We start from the raw sequence: 27,755 nt of genomic DNA, 5'->3' as shown, positions 1-27,755 counted from the left end.
ATGGGAGCTGACTGACAGCGAGAACCGCGAGCGTGAAAGACGTGGGAGAGGAAAAAACGCGACTTTATCCGAGGTTAGTCTCTCTCTCTCTCTCCCTCTCGCTCTCTCTCTCTCTCACACACACACACACTGACACATACACTCGCTCCAAACACATTAACCCACAGTGGAGCCCGGGAGTGAAACAACAGGGTGGGAGATAACTAGTGCACATCGCGGAGCTCCGGTGGTGCGGTCGGTGCGGCCAGACCGAGCATCCTCTCTCCTCCTGCTCCTCCTCCTCCTGCTCCTCCCGCTGCACGGAGGCTCCTGGCCGGGACTTAACGGACCCCGCACATGAACGTGTTTCAACTTGAGAGGATGATGTGACAAGCGGTGGCTTTAGAGAGAAGCGAGCAGGAGAGAGGCAGAAAATGGATAACAAAGGTACGATGTGTTTCGATTTGATGACTGTGCACTCGCAGGGAAGAGAGACTGTACCTCCAGGTTTTTGGCTGAGCGACTGTCAAGCCTTTATTCGGTCACACAGGCATGTTAATGCTAACAGGCTTTTACTCTTGTTGAAAAATGTGTGCGTGTGTGTGTATGTGTGCGTGTGCGTCCATGTACAGATGGATGCGTGTTCATTTGTGCATCTCGCTGCTGGGCCAGCTTCTAACACAGGGAAATATGGAACAACACACAAAAAAAGTCTGAGATTTAAACAGCAGGGCTTCAGAGAGTTACAGGCAGAGGGAGATTAAAGTGAGAGATTATACTTTGTAAAGAGACAGAATTCCCACTTGCATGTTTTCTCTCATCTCTCCCATCGCTCTTTTCCTCCTCCCTCTCTGTTCCCTGCATGTGAGCAGTAGTGTGTTTGTCATAAGTGTGTGATTGCGTGTGGTCTTTCTGTTCCTGTCTCTGTGTGTTTGCACTCATCACAAGGGCCAAGACCGACTCCCAATGGACCTGCCATTCTTTCATGACAATGTGCGCCCCCCACCTCCTCCTCCTCCTCCTCCTCCTCGCTATCACACATATACATACACAAGGGGATATGTGCTTTGGTGCTCCGTGCAGGACACCAGCCACACTAAAAAACACACACAAACAAAATGTTGCGTCATCATCATCCTTCTCATTTCTGCAAAAACTGCCTCACATCTTCAGCACCGGACGTCAACACACAAACACACGCACACATATGTGTCTGTAAGAGCATTGGATTAGCAGTCATGCAGGGCCATATTGAGACAGTAGATTAGAACGAGATCCTCGGGTCAAAGCTGCACAGAACATGGGATTAAAGAAGAAAGGCAGAGATGGATGGATGGAGTGATGGACGGAGAACAAGGGACAAGAGTGAGAGGCAAAGAGACCAAATGGGGGGCAGGAGAGAGAGAGAGAAAGAGAGAGAGAGAGCAGCACAGAACATGAGATTAAAGTGTAATGTCCTAGAGAGGCAGAGAGAAAGCGCGAATCCAGGGCAAGTCATGCAGTCAGAGGGAACTGCACATTGGCAGAATGTGGCGAGAATAAAGAAGAGGAGAAGGCAGCAGACACTCTTTCTCTATCGCCTCCCTTTTGATCTCCTCTTATTCACCCATCCGACAGCAGGAGAGGAGCGCTGCTGCTTATATAACTCTCCATTTGAAACACAATAAGCCAAGCTGGGTTTGAAAAAAAAAAAAAAAAGGCACCTTACAGATGGTTAAATTGCCAAACAAAATGTAAAAAGGAGAGATCAGTGTGGTCATTGCATCCGAATGGCATTGGTTTTTAATTTCCTGAGGTCTGTTTCAGGCGTCATTCATCCCAACAAGGGCCCCTGCTTACACCTTCCTTTCCTGCCTGTTTAAAATGCTCAGCAACCCGCATGAAACTCAGCTGACTTGAGCCCTTGTTAAGTTTTTTAACAGCGTGTGTCTTAAAAGACATGTAAGTGCCGACAAGCTCGACACAGCACGTGTTGGCTGGAAACACTTTGAGGACCCTAGGGGTGTGGTCTTCAGATGAACTCAAAGAGTTATTTCTGACGGAATAATCTCGTATTAAAAGCAGCTGTGAGTCTTTTTGTATAAGATTGTTGGTTTAGCTGTGCAATCAGGGTGCGGGTGCCAATACGAGACTTGATAGGCCAATTAAATATGATCCCAAAATCAGACTTTCAGCCTTTTTTTCCCACTCTAAAATGGTGAATTGATGTAATATCCCCCATGAGAGTATCATCTTCCAAAGCTGTTGCTAGTGCAGACTGATTCTCTGTGTGTCTGACAGAAAAAGATTTATTGGAAAACATTTGATTCACACCACATAAAAAAAAAAACATCCTGTTGATTCTTAAAGCTGCACAAACAGATTTTCTTTGGCCGCTTAGGGGCAGTGCACCACGCCGGAAACACAACACTGACGTATTACAACTTTATAAAGTTGATACTGGAATATTTTGTGAGTGTGTCAGAGTTTTTTGTTGTTGTTGTTGTTGTTGTTGTTGTTGTTGCTGGAAATAGTAAAAGGTGTGGAGGAGTTTTCAGGAGGAGTGATTAGTTTCTTCTGGTTGGCGAGCACAGGATTTAAAAACTACCCCCAGTTTTGTTCAGTAGTGAGGGCCGTTGTCTCTGCAGGCGGTTTGTTGGGCGCTGAGCGGTGTGGGTCAGTGGGAGCAGGTGTCACGAGGGAGAGATGACTCTGTGGGCTTCATGTGTCGGAGCGGTCTGCTTTCTGTCCTGAGGCGCCTCCACTACGACTATCTGAATGATTTCTGATTGCACTCATCTACCGTATTAATACGTTATTTTACACAACCTACCCTCATTATCCGTATAAGCTTGTATTGTCAATTTCATTGGTTTTAACTTGGAATACATTTACATCACAAGCGTGTCCTCGGCTTTATTTTCATGCCTACAGTCATGACATTCAGTATGAATATTTCAGTGCAAAATGTAAATAATTGAGCAGTATGAAACCAGGACTGGACTGTTACTAAGCATATCAATGCTTGTCGACTTTGGCATGCTGTTAATATTTCCTTTTATTAATGATTTAATATTGAGATTGTTAGCCATCCAAATCAATGTGGATGTTATTCATGCTATACCCACAATTGGCCTCAGGCTGTTTTATGGCTTTTTCTATCAATAAAAAATAAGAAGAATAAAAAGAAAGCTTGTATTTTAAGACAATAGTCCAACAATTACACGATCAGGTTACGTTTTATGGACTTGATGAAAATGTCTTGTCACCTTCATCGCCATGGCATAGATCAAAATATACAATGCTCATTTATATCTATACAAAATATACGAGGGAATCTAAAAGTATACTACGGTTAAAAAAAATATCAGAGAAGTAGGAGGGGCGTGCCAGCTATATACACAGCTTGGGTCTCCAAATATACCTGCTGTGTGTTAACGCTTCCAGGCACCCCGCCCTATTGAAGCCCGTGTGTGGGAAACACTGCACTTGTAGCCAGATTTGGAATCTCACCCGCCCTCAAAACAATGATTTCATAACTGTGTCCTCAACAGATTTACAGATACTCAGACTGAGACAGCACCCAGGATGATTTACTGAGGATTACGGCACATTTTCACATCCCTATAACAAATACTAGTGGAACACGGCGCTCGTTTAGATGTAAACACTCAAGCTGACAATGAGTGAATCTATATTGAGCCAACACCTCCAGTCTGAACTTGTTCTCTCCGTGTCAGGTCTCAGGTTCACAGTTAACGTCATGCCAACATCATGTTTGAAGGTAATACTACACATCTCACATTATATGAGTCAAACTGGTAAGTAAGTGCAGCTCTATCCTTTATACAAGTGATAGAAACTCATCATGTAGATGGTGGTTCTGCAGCCTGAGGCACGTATCATATGTTCTCTGACTAACCGAGGGTTTGAACCTTTCTCATCTCTCAGATCTGTTCCTCTGCACTACACTGACTGGAAGAAATAATTGAAGATGTGTGGAAGAAACAATCCTATATCTGTAAATGGAGAGAGCAGACATGCTCACTAAATGACATAGGCCCCATTAACACCTGCTATTACCACGCGGTCTACATCCAGATAATGACATATGATCCACATGCCTTTGCAGTCACAGCTTGTATTAATAAATGTGCTCATTATCGACATTCTGCCCATATTGTCGCTGGTTCTTCACATGCAAATTAGTCAGGAAGTGCTGGTGAACTTGTCAACAGATATAACCCTGGTAAAGGAAAGCAAAACCATGGATGGAGATTATTTTTATTATTTATTAGACATGCAGGTAGGCAAGCTAATCTTTCTATTTAATTTAACTTAAAGCAGCTATAATCTATACTTATACTTATTAATAACAATGTACTGTGAACCTCATGAACCTACAGAGAATTAAAACATGAATCTGCAGTTCACCTCTGCATTATTATGGAGCTGTGCGTGAGTTGTGGCTCATCGTTAAAGTTGTCCATACAGTAATACAACTTTACTGTTCTGCTGGTTCTCTTCACTCTCACTGCTCACAGTAATGTTTTTTAGCCACAGCAGGCAGCTGCTTTCAGCAAAAAGCTGTAAAAAACCCAAAGCACACTTTACTGTATGCTCAGCACCAAATGGCAGACAAGACACAGACTAGCTGGTGTAGTGAAGCACTTAGCAGCTAAAGATTCAGATATTTCCCTCTGGAGTTGGTAGAGACCAGAAAGAGAGCTAAAGAGAGGGAGCGTTACATTTGCCAGGTGGGTAGACAAGACATCCAACTCCAAATGAGTGCTAATGTTGCATGCACTTTACACCTCGCATTAACATGCATTTTCCATATCCAGATGGGATATCCAGACACACGGAGCACGTGTCATATGTTAATGTCAGGTGTAACGGGACTAATAAGGTCAGCTCAGGGCCTCGGGACAGCCCAGACGTAATTGGGAAAGGTCCGACGAACATACAACAACGTTTATATGGTGAATTTATTATGCATGACTATGCTTCACTCAAAAGACGAACAAATGTTTTGGAGTAAAATTCATCTTTACCTTTTGTTTCCCTCTTTATTTTAAAAGCCAACAATCTGTAGCACTCCGGCGCAACAGATCTTTAGTATCCAGACGATACACAAAATGGATTCTGTGTTACTGTCTTAGTTGATGTCTTATGCAATCCATTGTAGGAGGTAGTATAGCACTGAAGCAAACTGCTTTTATATAATTGAGGTTATGCCATGTTTTGGCTGAGACTGTCCCAAAAGGACATAATAAATACGATCCCCAGAAAACCTGAGATAAATATAACCCAGACTAGATGCCAGATAAGAGAGATGCATTAGACAAGGAAAGGCTTTAACTGTTTGGGAGGCTTTATCACACACAGGCATGACCACACACACACAAAGACAAACACAATGGCCTTGCATTAGGCTGTTATATTGCATTATGGCTTTATGTCTGAGTATGCGAGTGTGTGTGTGTTAGTCCATTATTGGAGATGCGGGGAGGTCTCAGAGTAGGAGTCACACAGAGGGAAGTTCAGAGATGAGCTTTCGTTTGAACAGCAGAGACGATTTCAGAGCGCTTCACCTGGATTTAAACAAGTCACAGATGCCTCCAGAAATACTGGCACCTTTGATTCAATCGTGCCGCTTAAAACGAGCTGAATAACTGTAAAAAACGAGACATTAGCTTTGCTCTGTTCAATTAAAACTGGGGAGATTATTCTCTATGGAGGGCTATGGTCTAGATCTAACAAGAACATACAAATAGATCCTTTATCCTTATTAAAAAATAGTAATAATATAAACTGATGATGTTGAATACAGATGCTGTAGAGAAGCTAAGCCATGTCTTCTGTAATGAGTTTTCAGATATGCAGACTTAACAGCTCAACATGATTGGCCATTATTTACTGTCCATCAGCTAATTTCTTAAACAATTAACTATTTCACCTCTGTAGAAAAACAGTGAAAAATAGTTTTCACTGTTGGAGAGACGACAGATTCAACCGTCATCTGTTATTTATCTTTTATTCTGAGGTTAATGAAATGAAATTACCAACGATCAAACCTCCACATTGACAGATGGGATTTTTAAATGACAGTTCTTAAAATGCAAACTGTCAAACAGGGAAGAAAAAAGAAAAAGTTTGTTCTGAAAATAAAGCAAAGCAAAGACCAAAGATGTGATCATCTAGTGAGGAGGTTCATTTGGGGCAAAGAGTGATTTCTTTTTGATCCTTTGTGGATCAAAGGCTGAGAAAGCTAATGGACAGGGACAGGTATGAAAGTATTAATGAATAAATCAAGCACCCATTGCCTCGGGTTACTGATTATTTTGGCTATAAAGAATCATTCATCATCTAATTTCTGAGCTTTTATTTCCATCTTATTTGCATCCTACCTACTAGAATATGAAGAAATAAAAGCATTTCTGTTTTCCACAACAAAATGCAATGAGTATTTGTTAATGACCTGTATTTGATGTATTATATATTGATATCAGAACGAGAACCTTTTTGCTGTGCCATAGTTGGATTCTCTCTGATAACATTGCTAATGGCATCAGCGCCCTGCAAGCTTCACATTGTCTATAATATATATTCCAATTTCGTATCAGTTGCACCACAATTCACATCACAGCAGTCAGAGTGCGTCGCCTGCAGCAAAAGTGTTGCAATGTCGTGCGGGGCTTGTAATTCATTTGGAATTTAGGAAGAACAAAAAAAGGAGCTAAATTTTTAGATTTTGGGACATCGCCCGCTGCTCACGACAAACGGTGGCTGTTGTAATGTAACGTTTGTGTGTCTGTTTTACAGCTTGTATACAGGATGGTGTCCAGTTTCAAACTGAGACGTTGTATTGCTACGTGTTGCAAAGCTCTTTCTTTATTTTATACATCAGTAACTAGATATCTTGGGGCTTTTAAAAGATCAGTTGTATATCTGTAGTGTGTGTCTGCGCCTCTTGTTGAGCACATGCTCCAACGTCTTCAAAACCAGTACAACGCAATGCCAAGAATAAGTCAATTTTGTGTACCCACACCAGATTAAACCAGCAATTAAACATAATAAGACTAATACTGTTTCATAGAGCTGCAACCTACACAAGATCCAAAATCTCTACATTTGGACCAAGACGCAGTAAAAGTATTAGCGAATGCCAAATTACCAACAACTACCATGGCAACAACAGAGTGAAAGGCTAACGCTGCCACACCATCTGAACTGATCAAAGAACAAAATAAATAAATAAGTACGCAGGCCAGTTAGCGAGCCACGGTCGGAGAGCGCTGCACTCTCACTCAGAGCATGACGGGGTGGCGCTTCATTGTGAGGGCAACTGGCACGAATGTGTTTGACCTGACGTATTGAATTCCAATACATCTCCCAGGTAGGCAGGGATTGTGTCTGACTCTGCTTTGATAATCATCCTATAGCCTTTCCTGGATCGAGCTCATTGTCTCTTTATGATGAGGAACAAAGGTAAACACAGAGGAAACGGAGCAACGGCTGACTGACAGACTGCTGCATCCGTTTTAGTTCCCTCACTTTACTCAGCAACAGAATATCTCACTGTTTTGTTTTTTTTCTCTCCTTTTCCATTTTTGAAAAGCTAAGCTCCAGTGGAGTCTTCTTTTCCCCGTTCTGAGATAATAATGAAATGGAGAGTGACGTGAAATGATAGAGCGAGGGAGCGTCGGTGGGTAAAGAGGTAACAAAGCTTGTCAGCTGGATTTGAACCCTCAGTTACGTGCCTTAGTCTGCCACCAGGAGGCCATGCGTATTTCATATCTTATTGGATTTAAAATGACTTGTTTCGCACACATACGCACACAAACACACACGTATATTGTTTTGCACACACACACACACACACACACAAAAGACTCAAGGGATTCTGCTCTAAAGGCATAAGTGCCAAGTTCAACCTAGCGAGAGTTATTATGACCTATCTAAGAGTGCCTTCTGGTGGACTGTTGTGTGTGCACAAGGGTGTGTGTGTGTGCACGTGTGTGTATGTGTGTGAGGGTGTCCGGCCCGTAAATTGCCTATCTGTTGATACTTCCTGTGCATACCTCATTCAGAGCTAGACACAGAGAGAGAGAGAGAGAGAGAGAGAGAGAGAGAGAGAGAGAGAGAGAGAGAGAGAGAGAGAGAGAAGGGAAAGAGATGGAGAGAGTGTAAATGCTTTGAGCCGGAAAAACCCTCAATCATATTTAATGGGATTATTTATCCACATACTGTCATGAGACAATGTTTATGCATGCTGGGCCGTGTGGAAATGTGTGTTTTCCTGAGAGATGGGGTATATCATAGCATCTCCTGGCACATAATATTGCAGGCAGATGGGTGTGTAGTTTTATTTTTGTTTGTTTTTTAGTTGATGTTGTTGCTGTTTTTCTTTTTTTTCCAGTGCAGATAAATTTGATGCTTTCTTCCAGCTAATATAACAAGCCAGTATTAAGACTGTTTATGTTTCATTCAGACACTGGTCCTGGCCACATCTTGATGTGACGAGGCTCCTCTCCCACCGCAGCTATAGTGAATATGTTTTCATAAATATTATTTCTTTATCACAGATGGCTAAGAAGAGAAATCATTCCAGCATGGTGTGGGAGGATTTTTACTCACAGCTTCAGGGTTGTCAGTCTGTAAAAACCTGCAATGAAACCTGCCTCACCCTGCCTTAAGGAGCTGCCAACCCACCTAAAAGCTTTCATCTGTGAGTTTCACTGGCTTTTCACTGTCCCATGGCGTAATTGCCATTGCAGAAGGCTTTTCTGTCCTTCCAAGAATAGCATGCTGGGAGCAAACAGTGAGTCATTTTAAATGTGAGTTCCTGTTTGCCATTAGTATAGTTAGATTTTAATTGAAAGACAAGGAATTTTTTGGTAAGCTGCTTCCGTCAGAAAATGTGAAAACTCATCATTAAGCCTGGATATTTGTCTCACCCTAATTGGAGGTGAAGCAAGGGGGTGAAGAAGCTGGACTCGGGCTCACAGCACTGTGAATATACTGTCAGCACCCAAGGTTACAGCTTCCTGAGAGATAATACACTTTATTTACCACTTATGCATACTTTTTTTTTTTTTTTAAATCTGTGTGCTGTCTCTGTAGCCCACAGTGTGAGATCTGACTTTTAATTATTAGCTGCTGTGTTTAAAATAAAGCCGCCAGCATTTTCATTTATTCGCACCATATTTATGCACAACACCTCCACTCGTGTGTCGTGTGTGTCTCTGCCCATCTCCTTCCTTTCCTCTGTTATGACTATCTCTCCCTCTGCTGCTCTCCCTTTTCACCTCCTCGCCCCAACTCTTGAGTCTGTCCCCTCCATCTCCTCCTCCTCTCCTGCTCTGTTTTCCTCTCTCCAGCATCTCTCTCTGTCTCGTTTACTCCCTCTTTTGTTGTTCACTCCCTCTTTGGAAACCGGCTTCCTCCGGGGCAAAAACTCTACAGCTCACTTTGTCTCTCCCTGTCCGCCTCCATCTATGCTCCCCTCTCCCATCCTCTCTCTTTCACTCCTTTTCACTTCTTTTCTTCATCTTCTTTCCCCCTCTGACAATAGGTTTCAGGACCCATCTATTGAAAATTCCCATTTGCGCTGCTTGCCTCTCAGTAGCTTGCTCTCATCTTATCACTGCTGGAGTTTTGTCCTGGCTTTACTGTTCAGAGGAGGGAGAGGAAGAGATGCAGAGAGTGGGAAAAAGGAAACACAGCAAGGAGCACTCCCAACACACACACACATACGCACACAGATAAGGTAGCAGGAAAGGATTTAATGTAAAAAGCTTATCTGTGATTTCCCTGCTTTGCACAGATTCCCTCCCATACACCCGAGCTGAACTGAAATGAATCGAACGTATACGTGAAAGGTAGGGCTGAGTGACGATGGCGATGAAATGATATTAGCACTTACGATAAGAAAATTAGAAACTTCGATATATGATTGATAAGTTGCATTCATTGCTTGAAAAAGTATTAATACCTTCCCCCAAAAAAACACCTCAGACAGTCAGATGGAAGAGAGGATTGCTGCCTCTTCACGTCAGCACAGCGGCGACAGATCAATACGCACAACAACTTCAATGTAAAGAGCTGCTGAGGAGAAACAAGACGCTGGTGGTGTGACGACACTCTGGCTTCTGAAAGTGGACGAGACAGTCCCAAATTGGACATGGCCGACTTTACTTAAACTCAGACGTAAAACACATGTATACTGTTAATGAGGCTGGAAACCTGTTCCAACAAAGGAAGGAAAAGCAGCACAAAAACACCCTGAAGGTGAAGGTGACCTGAAGTTGCAAGTGCTTGCACTCTCACCAGTAATTAGACCCAAACCCAGGAACAAGTAGCAGCTAAGGCTCTCAGGGAAAAGCGCTCACAACAAACTGAAACATTACTTTGTAGTTTCTCCTCGTTAGGACGGATTGCTGAGGTCATGTAAAAAGCAATAATGAGAGAGAGGTAATAAGATGTAAAACGCAAGAAAACAGATTGAATCTGACTTGGACAGACAGGGGGGGGGGGAAGACGCCAAGGAAGGAAAAAGCAACAGAAACGAGAGGAGGATGCCAAAAAAAAGAAAGAGAAAGAAAAGAAGAAGGCAGAAAAACAGAGAAACTAAACAGAAAGAGGTGTTGAAGGAGGATGAATGTCAAAAAAAGCAACACGCCAAATAATCTACAGATGCTACTTAACACCTTGAAGCAGCTTGAAGTAGGCAGCCTACTGTATAAGCAGATTCAGAGATAATTGACCTCAACACTATTGTGAGTGAGAGGGAGAAACGGAGGGAAGCAGGGGAACAGCGGCAGAGACTGTGTCGTGGTGTGAACTGCCATAAAAGTGGGAGGTAGTGTTGTCACAGTGCATAATGGTGTTGCTATCATTAACACTGGCTGGAAGAACAAAGAACAGAGAACTGGTGTGTGAGTTCGTTTGTGTGTGTGTGAGAGAGAAAGAAAGTCACTGCAAGTTCACGGGTCAAAAGAGCAAGAGAGAGTGTGTGTGTGTGTGTGTCAGAGCGACTCTGGGGGGTGACTGTGTCGCTGCTGTGTGGACGTAAGTGTGGAAAAGATCTGGAGAACTTTGTGTGTGTTGTGTGCGACGTCCATTTTAGGAGAGCAGCTGCTGATGGAGACCAGGGACACAAACCGTGCAGGCACAGATCTGCATCATGAAGCCGCTGATACCAAACTGTTTCCATATTAAAGCACATTGTTTTGACATTTATCAGCACAGTGACAGGTTTTTTTTTCCCCACAACGTTAAATGCTGCAATTTTCAGTGCTCTTCCTGAAATTCCTGCGGATTTATTTTAAGCGATTAAAAAAAACAAAACAAAACAAAACAAAAAAACACAACACAATCACAAAAGGAGCCTGATTTCATTACGATTACATTTTATCACCACAACAAAAGCCAAAAATGGTTTGTCACAACAAATGGATCAAATATGGGATGAGAACATCGGTGCATCACTGCCACTTGTAAGCTACTTTACACGCTGCTGTGTAAACCAGTGCACTTACATCTCTCTAAATTTGTTCCATTTCTGAGCGACTGAGAGTCGGGGGCAGATTAAAGCTCACCTTACTGAAGAGGGTGTTGTCGGCCTGGTTGTGCGTGACATATATTTTATTTTTTTCTGCTCTAAATCTGGATGATGCACAACACAGCTCCGGTTTAGAGTCCACATCTGGACCAGCCATTTTGTTTTGACCACAGCCAGTTATATCACCTTTTAGCTATTGCTAAACTAGGAGAAGGAGGAACAGGTGTTAGAAATCATTACAGTGATATAAGGTTGGAAATATTGTCAGCAAAAGGCCAAAGCTAAGATGCTACATTCCTCTACGGCATAGCCCTTTACATTCAGTCTTTTTGGAGGCAATCATCAACCAAAAAGACAAAAACTGTCTGTATAAAAACAAACAAATGAGCCACATTGGTACTCGTAATATTTTTTCGTTCCAGTCAACATCATCTATTTATTTTGAATCTGAATGCATATAGTCATCCACAACTGGAAATAGTCCCAAAAGAAAGAAAAGATGAGAAAAAAGCATTATTCAGCTTTTTTTTTTCTATTTGAAATGAAACTAGATGAATGGGCTCAGAGATTGAGTGCCACAGCTGTTCAAGGATTTATTGACTATAAAAAAAAACATGAAGAAAAAACAGCACTCATGTCCATTTGATTGTTTGTGCACTGCAAGTAGCAGATGAGGAGTCTGTTATTTGAAGAAAGAAATTAGCAGCAAAATTAGAGCCAACCCCCAGTGAGTGTGTGTGAGAGTGTGTGTTACAGCCAAGTGTCAAAGAGATGCTAGAAGTGACTGAAAAAAAAACATCAGTGTATTAAGCCTTTCCCTCCCTTCAGATCTTCACTGATTATCCCTGCTCTGCCACTTCCCTCATCTCTCTCCGTCTCTGTCGGCCCCTCCCTCTCCGGCTAAATGGGAGCTGTGTGTTGCTGCGTTAGGAAGCTGGTCACATCGCTCTCGCTCTTCTTTTTATTTTAGCCCCTCTTAGAGTCTCTCCCTCCCTCTGTTTCGTTTCCCACCTTATACCTTTCTCTCCGTCCATCCCTGACACACTCTCTCTGTCTTTTTCTCTCCCACTACGCCCCCCTCCCTCCCTCCTTCCCTCCTTCCCTCCTTCCCTCCCTCCTCCAGTCTTCGCTCTGTCCACGGCGACACCCTCGACTGATTCGGCTGGAGTCACGGCCTTCAGAGCCTGACAAGAATTCAGTGCCCTGCTCCTGAGTGTGTGTGCATGTGTGTTAGTGTGTGTGCATGTGTGTGTGTGTGTGTGTGTGTGTGTGTGTGTGTGTGTGTGTGTGTGTGTGTGTGTGTGTGTGTGTGTGTGTGTGTGTGTGTGTGTGTGTCTCCAAGCATAGATGAAATATGAGCTGTTAAATATGAATGCCGGGTTATGTTCTGATGCCATGTAGTCACGTCACTCATGCATGGCGGAGTAGTAAAAATGTGCATGCACTTCTTCTACACACACACATACAGTACACACACACAAAGGCGTTCGCCGTTCGGTGTGTATGACAAGTAACTGCGGAGCTTCTGTGGTATTATTCTGCATCACATTTGCTATCCATTTGTCTGTGATACTTGCCGCACACACACACACACACACACACATAAACACAAGCACACAGAGGCAGGGCCCTGGATTCAGGCTTCACTGACTTTAAACCTTGCTCAGTCTGACAGTAATTTCTGCCTCCAAATTACATTCCAATGGCTTCATAAATCTGCTGCCTCCTCCTCCGCCTCCATCTCTCTCCCCCCATCTTCCTGCCTCTGCTTCTCTATCTTCCCTTCTTCTCCGCCGTCCCCCCTTCTCTTCTCTTCCTCTCTCCCTTTTACTCCAGTCTCTCTTCATTTTTCCTGTATAAACCTCGCTCCCTGCCTTCCCACCCCCTCCCTCACTCCTCACTCCTCACTCCCTCCCTGCCTCTATTTCACCATCTCTCTCTCCCTCCTCCTCCTCCATCCCCCCTTCTCCTATCACTTGTTTTCTCGTTTCCCCACACTCCTTCACTCTGGCTCAGTAAATGAGAAACTGGGAGGCAGCGATGGGGAGGTTACGTGTGTGGGGTGGTTAAACAGTCACACTCAGACACACATACACACACACACACACACAAATCCATACAGATACATATGCAGACCCGCACGAACACAGATGCAACGCAGCCAGAGCCACAGATGTGCCCACATATACACAAAAGAAACGTGTAAACACACACATAGATGAGCACACATCCCTCAGTCAAACATCATAAACTGCACATTACGCGTTGATTGAAAGACAAGCATTTGTGCTGCCATATATTTGCTGTGTCTCCAAATTGACTTGTGCGCACACACTCACATTTACATGCATACTCATGTGCACACTCTTTGCCATTTTAATGAGAGTGTTCATTTTTCAGATAGTGCCTCTAGGTGAAATAATTGCCCATGTTGGGCCCTGATGGCTGGTCCAAGTGCTCTCAGGCCAGTTGTCTTTATGGGCCATGGTGGGCTGCGAACGCACCCCTCATCTCCCTCACTCCCACCTTTAACGGCTGCTCTGCTGCAGCCGACGCACGCTCGCACGATCAAGACGGGGGCATAATATGCATGAGCACACAATGTAGACACCAACTTAGGCATTAATACTAAACACACACATATACACGCGCCGAGGCAGAGGCCAGCAGAGAACAATAGGGCCGTCTGACAATGGGGCTCAGAGGAATTCTCTCCTCCATATTAATATTCAGCAGAGTGGATGTGGAGAGAGTGTGTGTCAGCAGGGACGCGTGCTCATCAACCTCGCTAACACTGGGGTTAGGCAGCCACATGATTACAAAGTGCTCAGACTTTGGTCCCCAGCCCCGTAACTATTAATCCCTAGCTCCTACTCCCTCGCTTCCTAGCTCCTATACAGCTCCCTATAGTGCATCAAGCGAGCGCGCTGCCAAGTATCACAGCTGTCACTTTTCTTCGCTTCCTATTTTGCAAATTATTCTCAACAGCCTGATGGAGCAAAGGGTGGATGGCAATGGGTAAAAATGTGCTGCCATCACCCACCACAGTGTGGCAAATTTGCGATAATGCAGCTGGAAGGTCATCTGGAGGAGAATTTGAAGGATCAACATATTTCTTTCCTTTTTCTTCTCGTAACCTTTGATGAAAGTAGTAAAAAAGAAACACTTGTGCATTGTTAGTTTGCTGGTTCCTTAACTCGAGCCTTCAATCTCTCATTTCCTCTTGTCAGAGCAAAGATGTACGCACATCTTAAAGGGATAGTTCACCCAAAATTCAAATTTCACTCATTATCTACTCACCCTCATGTCGACTAAGGGCTGGGAGAAGTTTCAGAGTCCTCCGTGCCTTCTCTGAGTTACAGCGGGGCTCCGTGCAGCACTGCATGTCCATATGACGGTTGTGAACGGGGCTCAACTTTCTTCGTCCAAAAAGACACCAAAAAACATCCAAATACCTCCATAGTGCTCGTCTGTAATGTCCCTCCTTTTTTTTTTTTAAGTATATTTTTGGGGGGCGGTGCGTGGCGCGTGGCGCAGTGGTTAAGGCGGCCGCCCCATGTAGAGGCCACAGTCCTCAACACAGGCGTCCCCGGTTCGAATCCCGCCTGTAGCCTCTACATGGGGCGGCCGCCTTAACCACTGCGCCACGCACCGCCCCTGTAATGTCCCTCTTGTATTGAAGCCCCAACATGAGAAATTGTTCCGAAAATAATTAAATAAGTCTATATTTTAAGCTTGTTTGTAGCGGAAGCTCCCAGCACTGCTCTTCCTGGTCCGTCCAAATCTCGCAATCTCGCAATGTCAATGCAAATCGCAATGTTAATGCAAATCGCGCGAGATACAAGAGGGACATTACAGACAAGCACTATGGAGGTATTTGGATGTTTTTTGGAGTGTCTTTTTAGACGAAGAAAATTGAGCCCCGTTTGCAACCGCCATATGGACATGCAGTGCTGCACGGAGCCCCGCTGTAACTCAGAGAAGGCACGAAGGACTCTGAAACTTCTCCCAGCCCTTAGTCGACATGAGGGTGAGTAGATAATGAGTGAAATTTGAATTTTGGGTGAACTATCACTTTAACAGGCCTGAAGTCGCACCATCTTCTTTGTGCATCTCACGTCCATCGGTAAATTGTATGAATGCTCTGACCACATTTGTGTACATCATATGTCTGCTCCATATGTGAAGCTGTAAGAACACAAATCTCTTACCTCACTTATTTGCACATCAGTACATTGTTTCTCAACAGATGTGTTGCATAAAATAAAACAAGTATTACGTCGTTACACTGCTCCTCTGTAGCCGTGAGCACAGATACAGATAGATCATCTTCACCTGTTTGTATATATTGTCTAATATTTGCAATTTATGCTGTTGTTTTATCACCAGCTTCCTCTACTGGTGCCCATCAAGCAGAGGGGGGGGGAAGTGAATCTCTGATCGTTATTGTACAAAGGAAAGAGGAAAAACATAACAGCCAGAGCATTTGGATGACACAGAAGCCACGGTGAAAGTCACATACTGTCGAGTGCCTGTAGGCTACACAGTTGTCATTGACTGGCTTACAAGAGCAGAGTGATTTCTGTCCCCCTGAGGAACGAGTCGTTCTCTCTGTGCTCTCTGTTATGCAGAAAAAAATAAATACATGGAAAAGATTCAGAGTGGAGGGTCGGTCGGAAATGTTTTTGACCTCAGCACTATATAGGTCACAATAGGTAACTGCCTCGTGCCCCCTTATTACCTGCTCCTCCTCATCACTAATGCTGTGAGGGTTGTGAGAAAGAAATAAGTGATAAAATAGGAAAAATGTGTTGTTTTTTTGTTTTGTTTTGATTATGGCAACAGCTGTCTATGGCAATTAGCTATTCAAAAAGAAAGCACAAATATATTTTAACTAAGTGTATAGATATTCAATATTCAAATATTCACATTTTTGAATAGATACCCTGAGTGTTTTTAAAATAATAATCAAAAATCGTTAATAACTCAATCTCCTGCATTTATTCCTTTATTGTTACCATGAGAGCCATTGACTTTGATGTCTTGGTCTTTGATTATGTGAGCTTATAGAGCCTGATATTGGATTTCTAGTAGAACTGCAGAACATGCAGCTATTGACCTCTCATTGACATCAACTGCCTACATTAACTACCTGAATTAGACTTTTTTTCCCATATTGGTTGTTATGTGAATGAGTGTGCTGCTCAAACACTTAAAAATAACTTCTATTTTTTTAATGAATTTGGAAGAGTGGGCTTTTCAAAACGGCACCTATTAACATCAAAGAGATGACAATTATATAAAAACATGCAACAAACTGAAAGACAACTGAAAGCTCTTTGTGATCCGGTAAAAGGCAGCTGAATGCATGTCAAGGTGCAACTATTCATCTTTTTTGTTTCAGCTCTTTCTTGGAGGTTAACAGGTTTATTCAGAGTTTGCATAAAAGCTGACAAATAATTGAGATATTTCCTTTGAAAAGTGGTTTTAAAATATCTACAACAATGAACTCTCACAACTAAAAGAAGCAAGTAACTTTCTCTACCTCTCTCTAACCTCCTGTAGAAATCTTTTTTCAGATACTTCCCGTCTCCTAAATGACTATAGTGTCTTGGTTTTGCCTTCTCAAATCCCAGCTCTGATATACGCTACCTAATGTTCCCCCATTTCCTCATTTTCCTCCACAGCACACACTCCCCCTTAGCAAAGCTTGCTCCTGGAAATCCATCACAAAAAGTTTTAAGGACAGCCACAACATTATACAGATAGAGCTTCACATATTGATGTCTAATGGGCAACGGCAGTGAGCTGTGGAAATGCTGCTGATGTTCAATATTCACATCTTGTCCAATGCAGGCAGACATTTTGCCTGTGGTATGCAAAGATTAGTGCAGAGTGTAAGGGTGGGTTTGGACCAGGCACTGCAACCAATTAAGGGGACGTGTTTTAAAACGACAGTTACTGTTATTAAGGGTGACATCTACTGTTAATACATGACTGATGACATCCAATTAAAAGTCTTCCTTTGAATTATGATTTGACTTCTAAGCCACTTAAAAGCCTTGGCCTCCAAAATACGAACACAAGAGGGTTTCATTATTTTTGAAGTATTAGACATCAATCAATGGATTACAAATGAATGGAATGATGACGGGTGCGGCGCTTCATAATGTTCAGATGGCATCAAGCATCAAGCTCCCTATACGTCGCCACTGTCCTTGAGTAGACCATTATCTTGTTTCTCCTTAAACGCCAATCACAAAGTCGACATGTTTTGCAAACAATGTCTGTTTAGCATTCTGTCCCACGTCGAGCTGTTTTCATTACGCATGTTAGCTGCACTCTGCACATATAAATCAGTTTACTATGCCACAAACTGGATATCAGTCTGGAGCTGTTTTATAAAAAAAAAAAAAAAAAGGGCAATTTATCTCACCACACGCTGCCCCACACTTTATCCCACAGCGACCACATATCTAACCCTCTAAACTGCACAGTCCTTGGACCCACTTAAAACACTAAACCTAAGACTGAAACAAACAAACAAACACACACACACACACACACACTTCAGTATGACTATAGAGTGCTGCATCGTGGACAATTTACAGACTTTTTTAGACATCCTTCAAGGATTCATACAGTACAAGCACAGACGTCAGCCTGTCCACGAAGTCCTTCCCGGCTTCTGCATGTGTTCTTTGAAAATGAAAATGAGGACGCCTTTATTTGTCTCTATTTGTGTTTAAGCAAAGTGCATGATAATTTCCCAGTTGGCTATGTAGTCTACTTACTCTGGGATGAAGTGAACAGGCGAATGTGAGCAGCGGAGCAGTTAATGGCCTTGATGAATCTGTCTCTGTACACTCAGTATGCCTGATGAAAACCTTATATTTCTAAAGCCAGTGTTCACTAGGGGGGGGTTGATTCTGCACACAAGATGCAGGCACTTAGCACGTGGTGGTGGTTAATGAAAGCTCCAAAGTTTTGTGTGAAGGAAAAAAAAAGAAGATATAAAACACAGAGTTACATTAATGGGAGGTTTGTGTCCGTTGGGAGCTTAGTGTTGCGCGCATTGCAGCGTTGACCTTCAGGAATATTTTCACGAGGTACTTAATTTTAAAAGGTATAACCGTTCTGATGGGGATAATTATTTAGCCTGTGCTTTTTAGTATTCCATACTGTGCCAGCCTGATTCCCAACATTACATCTTGATGCCATTTAAAGAAAGCCAGTATTAAAATAAACAAACAAGACAGGCAAGCATTTAATTTATGCACACCCTTTCAAGCAGATTTCTATTTATTTTAGTAATAAAAACACACAAGCTGCTGTGCCAATATTTGAATAGTATGCAAGTTGAAGTCATAAGGTAATAAACCTGACTGATATGTGTGGTTACTTAACTCTACTGCCAATATTAAATCCCTTAGTTTGAATTAATATGAGGAAATACAGATTGGCCCATAACTGAGTCTCTTTTTAAAAACTAATTTATCTGAGTGAAAACTTGAGTCCTTTCTTGCAACCGTTAAACAGTTTAAACAAATTAGATGACTTTAAAAGTCCATGACACAAATTCAATCTGTAAACAAATCAGAACAGTTCATTACAGAGATAATGACCCATTGCAGACATAGAGGGAGATCGTCAACCTAGAGGACGGCTCTGGCCACTGTTACTTATAACCTCTTCAACAGCAGTTCTCAAACTCTATAATTCATAGACAGGAAAAAAGTATCTTGTTTATTACAGTTATGAAACACTATTCTTTGGTTAAATTTTACTGCACTGTTATGATGCAGAGACGTAAGTGGGTGGTGTTAAGCAGAAGTGTTGAGAACCCCTGCAGTAAGAAAAGCTATATCTGACAGTTTCAGTTCAGTCCTCCCCCCTAAACTGGAGAAGTTAATAAAATGACCTCAGACCTACACAATGGACAATTTCCATGCCTCCTCATCATGCAGCTCAGTAACAAGTCTACACTGCTTGTCAAAAGTTTTGCAATGCCCCAATTTTTAGTCCTTTAAATTGACACAATCACTGTTTCTGAAATTAAGGGATGAAACAAATAATTAGAGATTTGATGAAGAAGAAATCTTGCAGTCTTCTATATTTTTTTTAAGTAAACACACGTGTGACATTCATATTGCATACAGTACATACAGTACAGTTCATCCCTGCTCTGTTGCAGAACGTGTTTCACATGTAGTTTGCTTTACTTTACTTCCTGTTCAGTTATTCCTCAACCAGCTCTAAGAAGTTTAAATCTAGAGACTGTGCTGCTCGTCCATCACCTGAAGCCAAATCTGTTTTGTTTTTTTCTAAAGTTATGGGTTATTATCTTTCTGTCAGATGGACCAGTCTTTCTTTGGTGCATTTCCTCACCATTGTGATAACAGTATTCAGCACTACTTCCTGCAGCACAGTACTGTCTTGGTAATACATCAAAGTGTGTAGTACTGTACGTTCAACACTGCCTTAGTGCAGACAAAAGGCTTCATTTTCTTGCATTGGAAAGGAAGCAACCAATTGATTCATCCTGAAAAATAAATTGGTGGCCAAAACTTTTTTTTTCCCACCTTGAGAAGTTTACCTCTTACCTTTTTTTTTTTTTTTTTTTTTTACTTTAACTACTGAAATTTCAATAAAAGCTAGAAAAATGGGGGGTCAGTGAGTGTTATTTACTGACTAAATTGGGAAACGACAACAGAAAACATTTCCCTGCAGTAGAATAGTCCAACAACATTTTTACAGTGAGGTAAAAACAGTCATCATCAAATTACCAGCAAAAACTGATGGGAAACAAATCAGTGCAGTAAGTGCCAGCAGGGTAATATAATCAACAATATGTTTCCACTTCATACACCGAATGATTCCAATAAAAAAAAAATCCATTAATTTTGGTTGACAAAATACAGCCAAATTGGAGAGTGTATTATTTACTAAATCACTTAAATCCTTTCCAAATCCCAAATGAAAACTCTAAGACTGTTCTTGTCTGTTCTCTCTTTCCAGGTGGGTGCTGACGAACACTCAACCATCTACCCTGCTGCAGTGGACGCCACTGAAGTCTACTTTTGGGAGAACAGACGGCAGTCCGTTTTTCTGCCAACCTGTGGGAGAACCTTTCACACTGATCCGCGTGACTGGCCATCGCCACGCTCCCCTCCTTAGAGTGGACTACATACACAGCACGGTACACACTGTCATCTGGCTTTGCTGCCTCTGGAGATGATCTGTGTCTACTGAAAAAGGAAGTGACCGAACGTTTAGCAGAGGAGAGAGAGAGAGAGAGGCTGAAACTGAGAGGGGATCAGATCGTTCAGGTCAACTTGTCCATCTCAGCCTCCAAACGTGCCCATTACCATCACTGAACTGTGAAATTTATGTTCTGATAATTGTTATAATACAAACAGTAATAACAGATCTGATTTTCTTGAGGACTTTCAGATGGATTTTTCTGAGCCGTGGAAATCCCACTGATTCTCAGCCCACTGCTCATTAATTACGACCGCTACCTGGCAATTCAAAGCAAGCGCAGCAAAGCACAGGACTATTTTTGCATGACCCACTGCTTGCATGAATATCCAGGATTGCTTTTGACTTCCAAGAAGGACCCTTGAGCCCTCGACCATCTTCTGACTGTTTGCCAAACTGTAGCATTTGGGTGTTGGGGGTTGTTTCAGAATTAGGCCTCTGGACACTCATTGAAGATGACTTGAGTTGGCAGGCCTAAAAGCCCCTTACCAAGAGAGAGAGAGAGAGAGAGAGAGAGAGAGAGAGAGAGAGAGAGCTTGGCAGCAGGACACACACAAAGACACACACATACACAAACGACGCAGAAATGTGGGTGCCGAGGCGGCTTTGAGCCATGCTGGTGTTGCTACTCGTGGAGCCCTGGAGTACAGGCTATCATCATCCCTATCATCATTCACCCAAGCCGAGGAAGATTCAACGGCCCCGAGGAACGAGGCTACACTTCTGAACGATTCAAAGACGACTGGGAAACTGCGCCTGCACACACACTTGCACGCACACACACAGATCGACGGCGACATCCTCAATCACACTTAAAGACACACTAATACTCCTTCCAACAAATCCTTGATTGAAGAAAAACAAAGCTGCGGCGGACGTGAAAGGCACAGAGACTGAACAGGTTAGCAAGCCCTCAGCAGTCACACCCTGGGTCGATCAGACCTGTTACACATACACACACACACGCTTACAAACACTCACACATACACGCATTTTTCCCCACATTCGCTGCAACGAGGAACACCACACTTACATCTTGCTTTCAGCTACATGAAAGGAAGAGAGAAAAAAAACAAACACACAGGCTTCTGTGCTCCGACAAAGCCTTTTATTTCAGAACATGATTGAAATGTTAGGGGGGAAAATGTTGGGCTGAAAAAAAAAAGAAAAGACACCACAAAGGGAGAGGAAGGAGGAAAACGTGGAGGCGTGGAGGTTGAGGCCGAGAGTGAGTGAGAGAGAGAGGTGCGGGGGGTCTGCTGCATCTAAATGAAAAAGAGAAAGTAAGCTGCCATGGAGGAGAGGGGAGGTTGGGAGGGGAGAGGAGAGGAGAGGAGAGGAGAGGAGAGGAGAGGAGAGGAGAGGAGAGGAGAGGAGAGGAGAGGAGAGGAGAGGAGAGGAGAGGAGAGGAGAGGAGAGGAGAGGAGAGGAGAGGAGGAGAGAGGAGGAGAGGAGAGGAGAACCAGAGCTGATTGATCCAATCTCAGTGTGCAGGAATCAAGGAACAACTGGAGAAGAAACAATAAAAGAGGATTAGAAAAGAGAGAGACAGAGGAGGAGAGTTGGAGGGTGACTGCACGGACACTTCTGTAAACAAACCTGAGAGTGGATATAATGAAAGATTATGAAGGAGAGGAGGTGAGGTGATGGTGGGCGGACGGAAGAGGTAGATGGCGTGACAGACAAAGATGCAGAGAGAGGGGGAGAGAGGAAAGCGCAATGAGAGAGAGTTGAAAAGGGTGAGGGAACGAGCCAGGGGAGAAGAAGACAGAAAATCTAAGGATCATTAAGAGGACATGTCAACAGGAAACTTTGGCATAAAGGCAAAAACACACATAAAGGTTTGTGCCAAGATGATATTTATGAACGGGAAGCGAGGAAAGCGCGACACAGAAGCATACGCTGGTTGATATTCATTAGTATTCCCAATATGGACTCCTACCTTGACACTTCCTCTTGTGTGCATGTGTTCCTCTCCCTTATTTTTTCTGTCTCTCAAATGCTAGAAATGCTTGGAAATAGTCCCAATTTAAGCTAAAAAAAAAAAAAAAAAAAACATTAAGAAAAGAAAAAAATATATTCTGGGTCTGTACCAAATTGTGTGGCACGCACTCTTTTTCACCGCCACATATCAAACGCTGCGTGTGTCAGGCTGAGACAGGGGCGGCTTGTTGTTGATACAGATCTCTTTTCACATACTCACACACATAGATGCTCACATAAGCATGTGGAGGTAAACAAAATGTAGTCTATTTTTACACCTATTTTTAAGAAGAAGAAGAAAACAAAAAAACCCAACCAATCTTTGGGACTATTCTTCTTTTGTGTGGCAGACTCAGCTGATGCCGACTCGAGTCTCCACTGTCAAGAACTCATTTCCCCCCTCTTCTCTCCTCTGACTGACTGTCCAACTCTCCATCTGTCTTCTCGCCTCCATCCCTCCCTCTCTTCCTCCCCCCTTTTCCTCCATCTCTTCTATTGTTGCCATCTCTTGTTTGCTTTGCATGGATTTTGACTGCAGCCAAGGGGCAATTTTGCATCTAGCACTGGGTTCACATACGAACACACACACAGCGTGCGTGTGCAGAAGGGGGGTAAAAAAAAAAAAAAAAACACTTGCCTTTAGAGGATTTGTTTATCAAATGTGCTGTCAAATCATGTCAGGCATTTCATGTCAGGGCACACTTTCCTGCCTCAGGCTACCCAAAAGAAAGGATTCAAACAAGAGTATGCCACAATGTAATTTCCACAACTTCCACCACTGTATATTATTCATATTCTATAAATAGTGTGCAGTGAATGTGAGTGCACAGAGATCATGTTATCTGAATTGTAAATTTATGTTATTGATGTTGGTGTCAGGGATTTGCTAGGAGACGAGTCGTAAAACATCGACCAAGGAACGTATTAATGTTGCAGAAAAATGCTTCTCTGTAAAACAGCTCACTAAAACATTTCAGGGGATTTCAGGACCAGTTTTGTGAATTATTTATAGAAATTTCACGAACAATAACAACGAAGAAGAAAACATGCATTATACATGTCAGCTTGTACTGAGACTCTTCTGTTCCGTTTGTGAATGCTTTGTGCTCCGTATGTTTACTTATATGCCTGTGCATTTCTCAATGTGTGCTTTGGTCATAACCTCAAACAGACGCGTTGTGTTTGTGAACACCCAGTCAGGAACCTGCGAGTGTCTGTGAGTTTCATTTCTCCGTTCACAGCGACACTCCGAATTTTTATTTGAGTGTTTAGATGTAGTGCAGTCCCCAAGTTTAGTGCTTCTGTTATCTTCAAAGCTATCAACAGCACTGTGGGCAATTAATCTGATTTCCTTGCCCCCGATCTGGCCTCCATTTTAGTTCCATGTCACTCACTCGCAGCATTTCAGTTAATCTCTGCGGAAAAAAAAAATTTTCCCCACTTATTTTCACTCCCTGCAACTGTCACTGGCCAATTTTCTCCATCTCTGTTGTCCCTTTGCCTTCCCTGATACTTGTAATCTTTCTTGCCCACTCACTCCACCCCTCATCACACTCCATGCCTGTAAATGTCCATTTGTCTTCTGCTTGGTCGCTCTGACCCATATAATAGTGGATAGGCCTTCTAAATTACGTCTGACTTTTCAATCCACAAATCTTCTCCACTTTAGAGAAGAAAAAAAAACTTTATATCTAAGGGCAGTTGGGAAATACGGCACTTTAGTCAAACAGTTTTAGATAAAGAGGTTAACTATGTGATTTGTCTCGCACCATATTTATCTAAATCTAAAGCCCTCTTGCCAACAACTCTTTCTACTCTCTCTTTTGGATGTAATGAGTTACTCCGCCTCATTTCAGAAGTGGTGAATTACAACCATTGCACTTTTTTTAATCCTGTTTCCCATTTCCTCTCTCTCATTCAGGAGCTGCGTACCAACATGGCAGCCGAGAGTCTCGCTGAGCTCCGTGATTGGCTCTTTCTTCTCCTCCTGTGCCTCACGTTACTGGCTGAGGTGCTGGAACTGGCGGCAGCGGCAATTGCCATGGAGACAGGCGAAGGAGACGAGGGCATTGTTTGTCCCTCAGTGTGCCGCTGTGATGAGGGTTTTGTCTACTGCAATGACCGAGGCCTCAGCATCATTCCTCCACTCCCGTTAACGGCTGCCATACTCTACCTGCAGAGCAACCGGCTGAGTAACGCCGGGCTGCCTCCCTCACTGGAACGCAGTTCTTCCATACGAGTGATTTACCTGTATGCCAACCAGTTGGATGAATTCCCTATACACCTCCCGCCTTCATTACGGGAGCTCCACTTGCAGGATAATAATATACGAACGTTACCGCGGTCAGCCCTGGCCAAGTTACCCTTACTAGAACGTTTACACCTGGATGATAACTCCATATCCACCGTTAGCATCCAGGAAAGAGCTTTTTCTGGGACTCCACGGCTTCGGCTGCTGTTTCTGTCTCGGAACCACCTGTCAAGCATCCCGGCGGGTTTGCCAGCTTCCTTGGAAGAGTTGCGACTGGACGACAACAGAATCAGCACCATCCCGACTCACGCCTTCCGGGGGCTCTCCTCGCTGCGACGCTTGGTCTTGGACGGGAACCTGTTGGCAAACACTCGCATTGCAGACGACACCTTTTCCCGTCTCTCGAATCTGACAGAGCTGTCGCTGGTGAGGAATGCCCTGCAGTCACCACCTGTCAACCTGCCTTCAGCTCACCTGGTGCGACTCCATTTGCAAGACAACGGGATGACCCACATACCACGAGGGGCCCTGGACGGGATGCGGCGGCTACAGAGGCTGGACCTGTCAGGGAACAATCTGACCAGTCTCCCCCGAGGACTTCTGAAGGACACAGAAGGCCTGGAGATGCTACTTTTGCGAGGAAACCCCTGGTACTGCGGCTGTAACCTTCGCTGGCTGCACGCCTGGCTTCACGGCCGAGGGGCAGCGGTGACAGTCAGAGGTCTGGCTTGTCAGGGGCCTGAGCCTGTGAGGGGCCAGGTCCTGAGAGACCTCACCTCCCTGATGGACCAGTGCGAAGGCCCCCCTGCCGGACCCAGCACTGGAGTCGGGGTAAACCCAGCAGAAAGAGATGGAGATGGTGAAGATGGTGTTGGAGGGGGCCACGCGGTGGTGTCCGTCCCCCATGGCAGCACCACCACTACTTCTCTCCTGGTCCCCACACAAGGTTCCCTGTTTACCCTGCGAGCCAAGCGGCCGGGCTTTGTCATGCCCCTTCCTCCCAGTGAGGGAGGACAGGTATCTGGAGAGGCCTTAGAGCTGACTGTAAAACCTCTCTCTTCAGACAGTGTATTGGTCAGCTGGCTGTGCCCAGAGCCGGCGCCGTCCTTCCGCTTGTCGTGGCTGAGGTTGGGCAGCAGTGCAGCTCTTGGTTCAATAACAGAGACTTTGGTTCCAGGAGAGAGGAGACAGTACCTCCTTACCCAGCTCACCCCTCGTTCACATTACCTCATCTGTCTGCTGCCACTACGACAGGAGCCCTCCTTCGGGGGTTCCAGCATGGGTTCATCTCGAGGTGGCAGCATGGACACGGACAGTAAAGACTCGGCCCCGGCCTGTGCTCAGATAGAGACTGGAGAGGCTCTGGTCAGCTCAGCAGGTGAGGGGTCCGATAAAGAGGGACAGGACTCAGAACTAACAGCCCTGCCATTGGCTGGGATCATAGGGGGTGCCACAGCATTAGTTAGCCTGCTGTTAATATTTGGCATCTTCTGCTGGTATGGACAGAGATCGGGTTACATGTCTGGGGACACAGGCTCATACAGCCGGGGGCGGGGCGGAAAACATTACGATGACTATGTAGAGTCGGGCACCAAGAAAGACACTTCCATCTTAGAGATCAGGGCGCCTCCTGCAGGGTTTCAGATGACGGCTATGGCCCACCAGCCGCTGCAGCCGAAGCTGGAGGACGTCACCTACATCCACACCATTTTCCCCTCCTCTTCCTCTTCCTCCCAGGCCAACGGGACCTACCGGAGCAGCCACGGAGGGGGCAGCCTCAACGGCACCATCCTCAGCCAAACCAGCCACCATCATGTCACTTACGGCACCAACCGTGGCTACAGAGAGGGTGGCATTCCCGACATAGATTATGCCTACACGTGATGATAAGGGGACACGCTCCCTGAGCCATGAATGCCAGGCGCCATTTCTAAGGATGACGACCCTTGGCTAGTGGCCATTTTGCCCTTGGTTTCCAAAGTACCCTCTGTGCCTCTGCTGGTTCAATTCTGATTGGTTTGCTATGTAGAAAAGACTGATCCCAGCTATGTTGATTGGACATTGCTATTGAGTGACAGAAGTTACAGTCCTACTATACTCTGCCACTGTATATGACATTATACAGCGGGCCCTTCTTTCAGCGCTACTTATAGTTCTAAATGGTTACGTTTTCTCTTTTGGATATCTCAGTGTCTTTCAAACCTACTGTTCTTCTCAGCTCATAATAATACACAGTAACTTATTTGAGGTTGATATACTAGGCTTAGCTGATTTAGCGGGAGATATATTTATAATATGAGGAAGAGGCACTTGATGTGTATAGAGATAGCTCTCATATCTCCCTACCAACTGTAAGCTCTGTGCTGTATAGATAAAAAGGATGAAGGGGGAAGAAATCAATGGCTGTTATAACCCACAGATGACAATGCATCATGGTTGACATGAAAAGATGTGTTCCTAGCCCCCTCCTTCGCTCTGGTTTACTCCCCTGCTTTTTAATTTTTCCTCCTTTCCACCTCTTTTTTTTGGCTGAGGCTCTTTCCTTTTATTTCTCTCATGTCTTTTGTGGTGCCGTGAGCAGAGGACGACTTTGTTCTCGTCAAGGGAGCTGACAGCAGTGATAACAGTTCTGACAGAGACGGGAGACACAAACCACAGCATGAGGAGACTAATGAGAGGGAGAAAGAGAGACAGAGTGAGAGCGGCAGAGTGGGGAGTGATGGATAGATGGATGGA

General features: G+C 44.0%; 2 protein-coding genes across 3 annotated transcripts in view; one reads left to right on the top strand and one right to left on the bottom strand.

Moving 5' to 3' along the window:
* macrod1 (mono-ADP ribosylhydrolase 1) overlaps positions 1-27,755 on the bottom strand; it is a 118,883-nt gene that overhangs the window by 67,016 nt on the left and 24,112 nt on the right. The gene's annotated exons all lie outside the window — the stretch shown is intronic.
* flrt1b (fibronectin leucine rich transmembrane protein 1b) lies at positions 24,705-26,903 on the top strand (the record flags this gene model as incomplete). The annotated part of the gene is made up of 1 exon (XM_083980180.1): positions 24,705-26,903. One exon carries the CDS (start codon positions 24,705-24,707, stop codon positions 26,901-26,903), a length of 2,199 nt encoding a protein of 732 aa, XP_083836306.1.

This window comes from Trachurus trachurus (genome assembly GCF_905171665.1).
Source record: "Trachurus trachurus genome assembly, chromosome: 10".
Classification (NCBI taxonomy): domain Eukaryota; kingdom Metazoa; phylum Chordata; class Actinopteri; order Carangiformes; family Carangidae; genus Trachurus; species Trachurus trachurus.
This window is presented reverse-complemented; position numbering and strand designations above follow the sequence as displayed.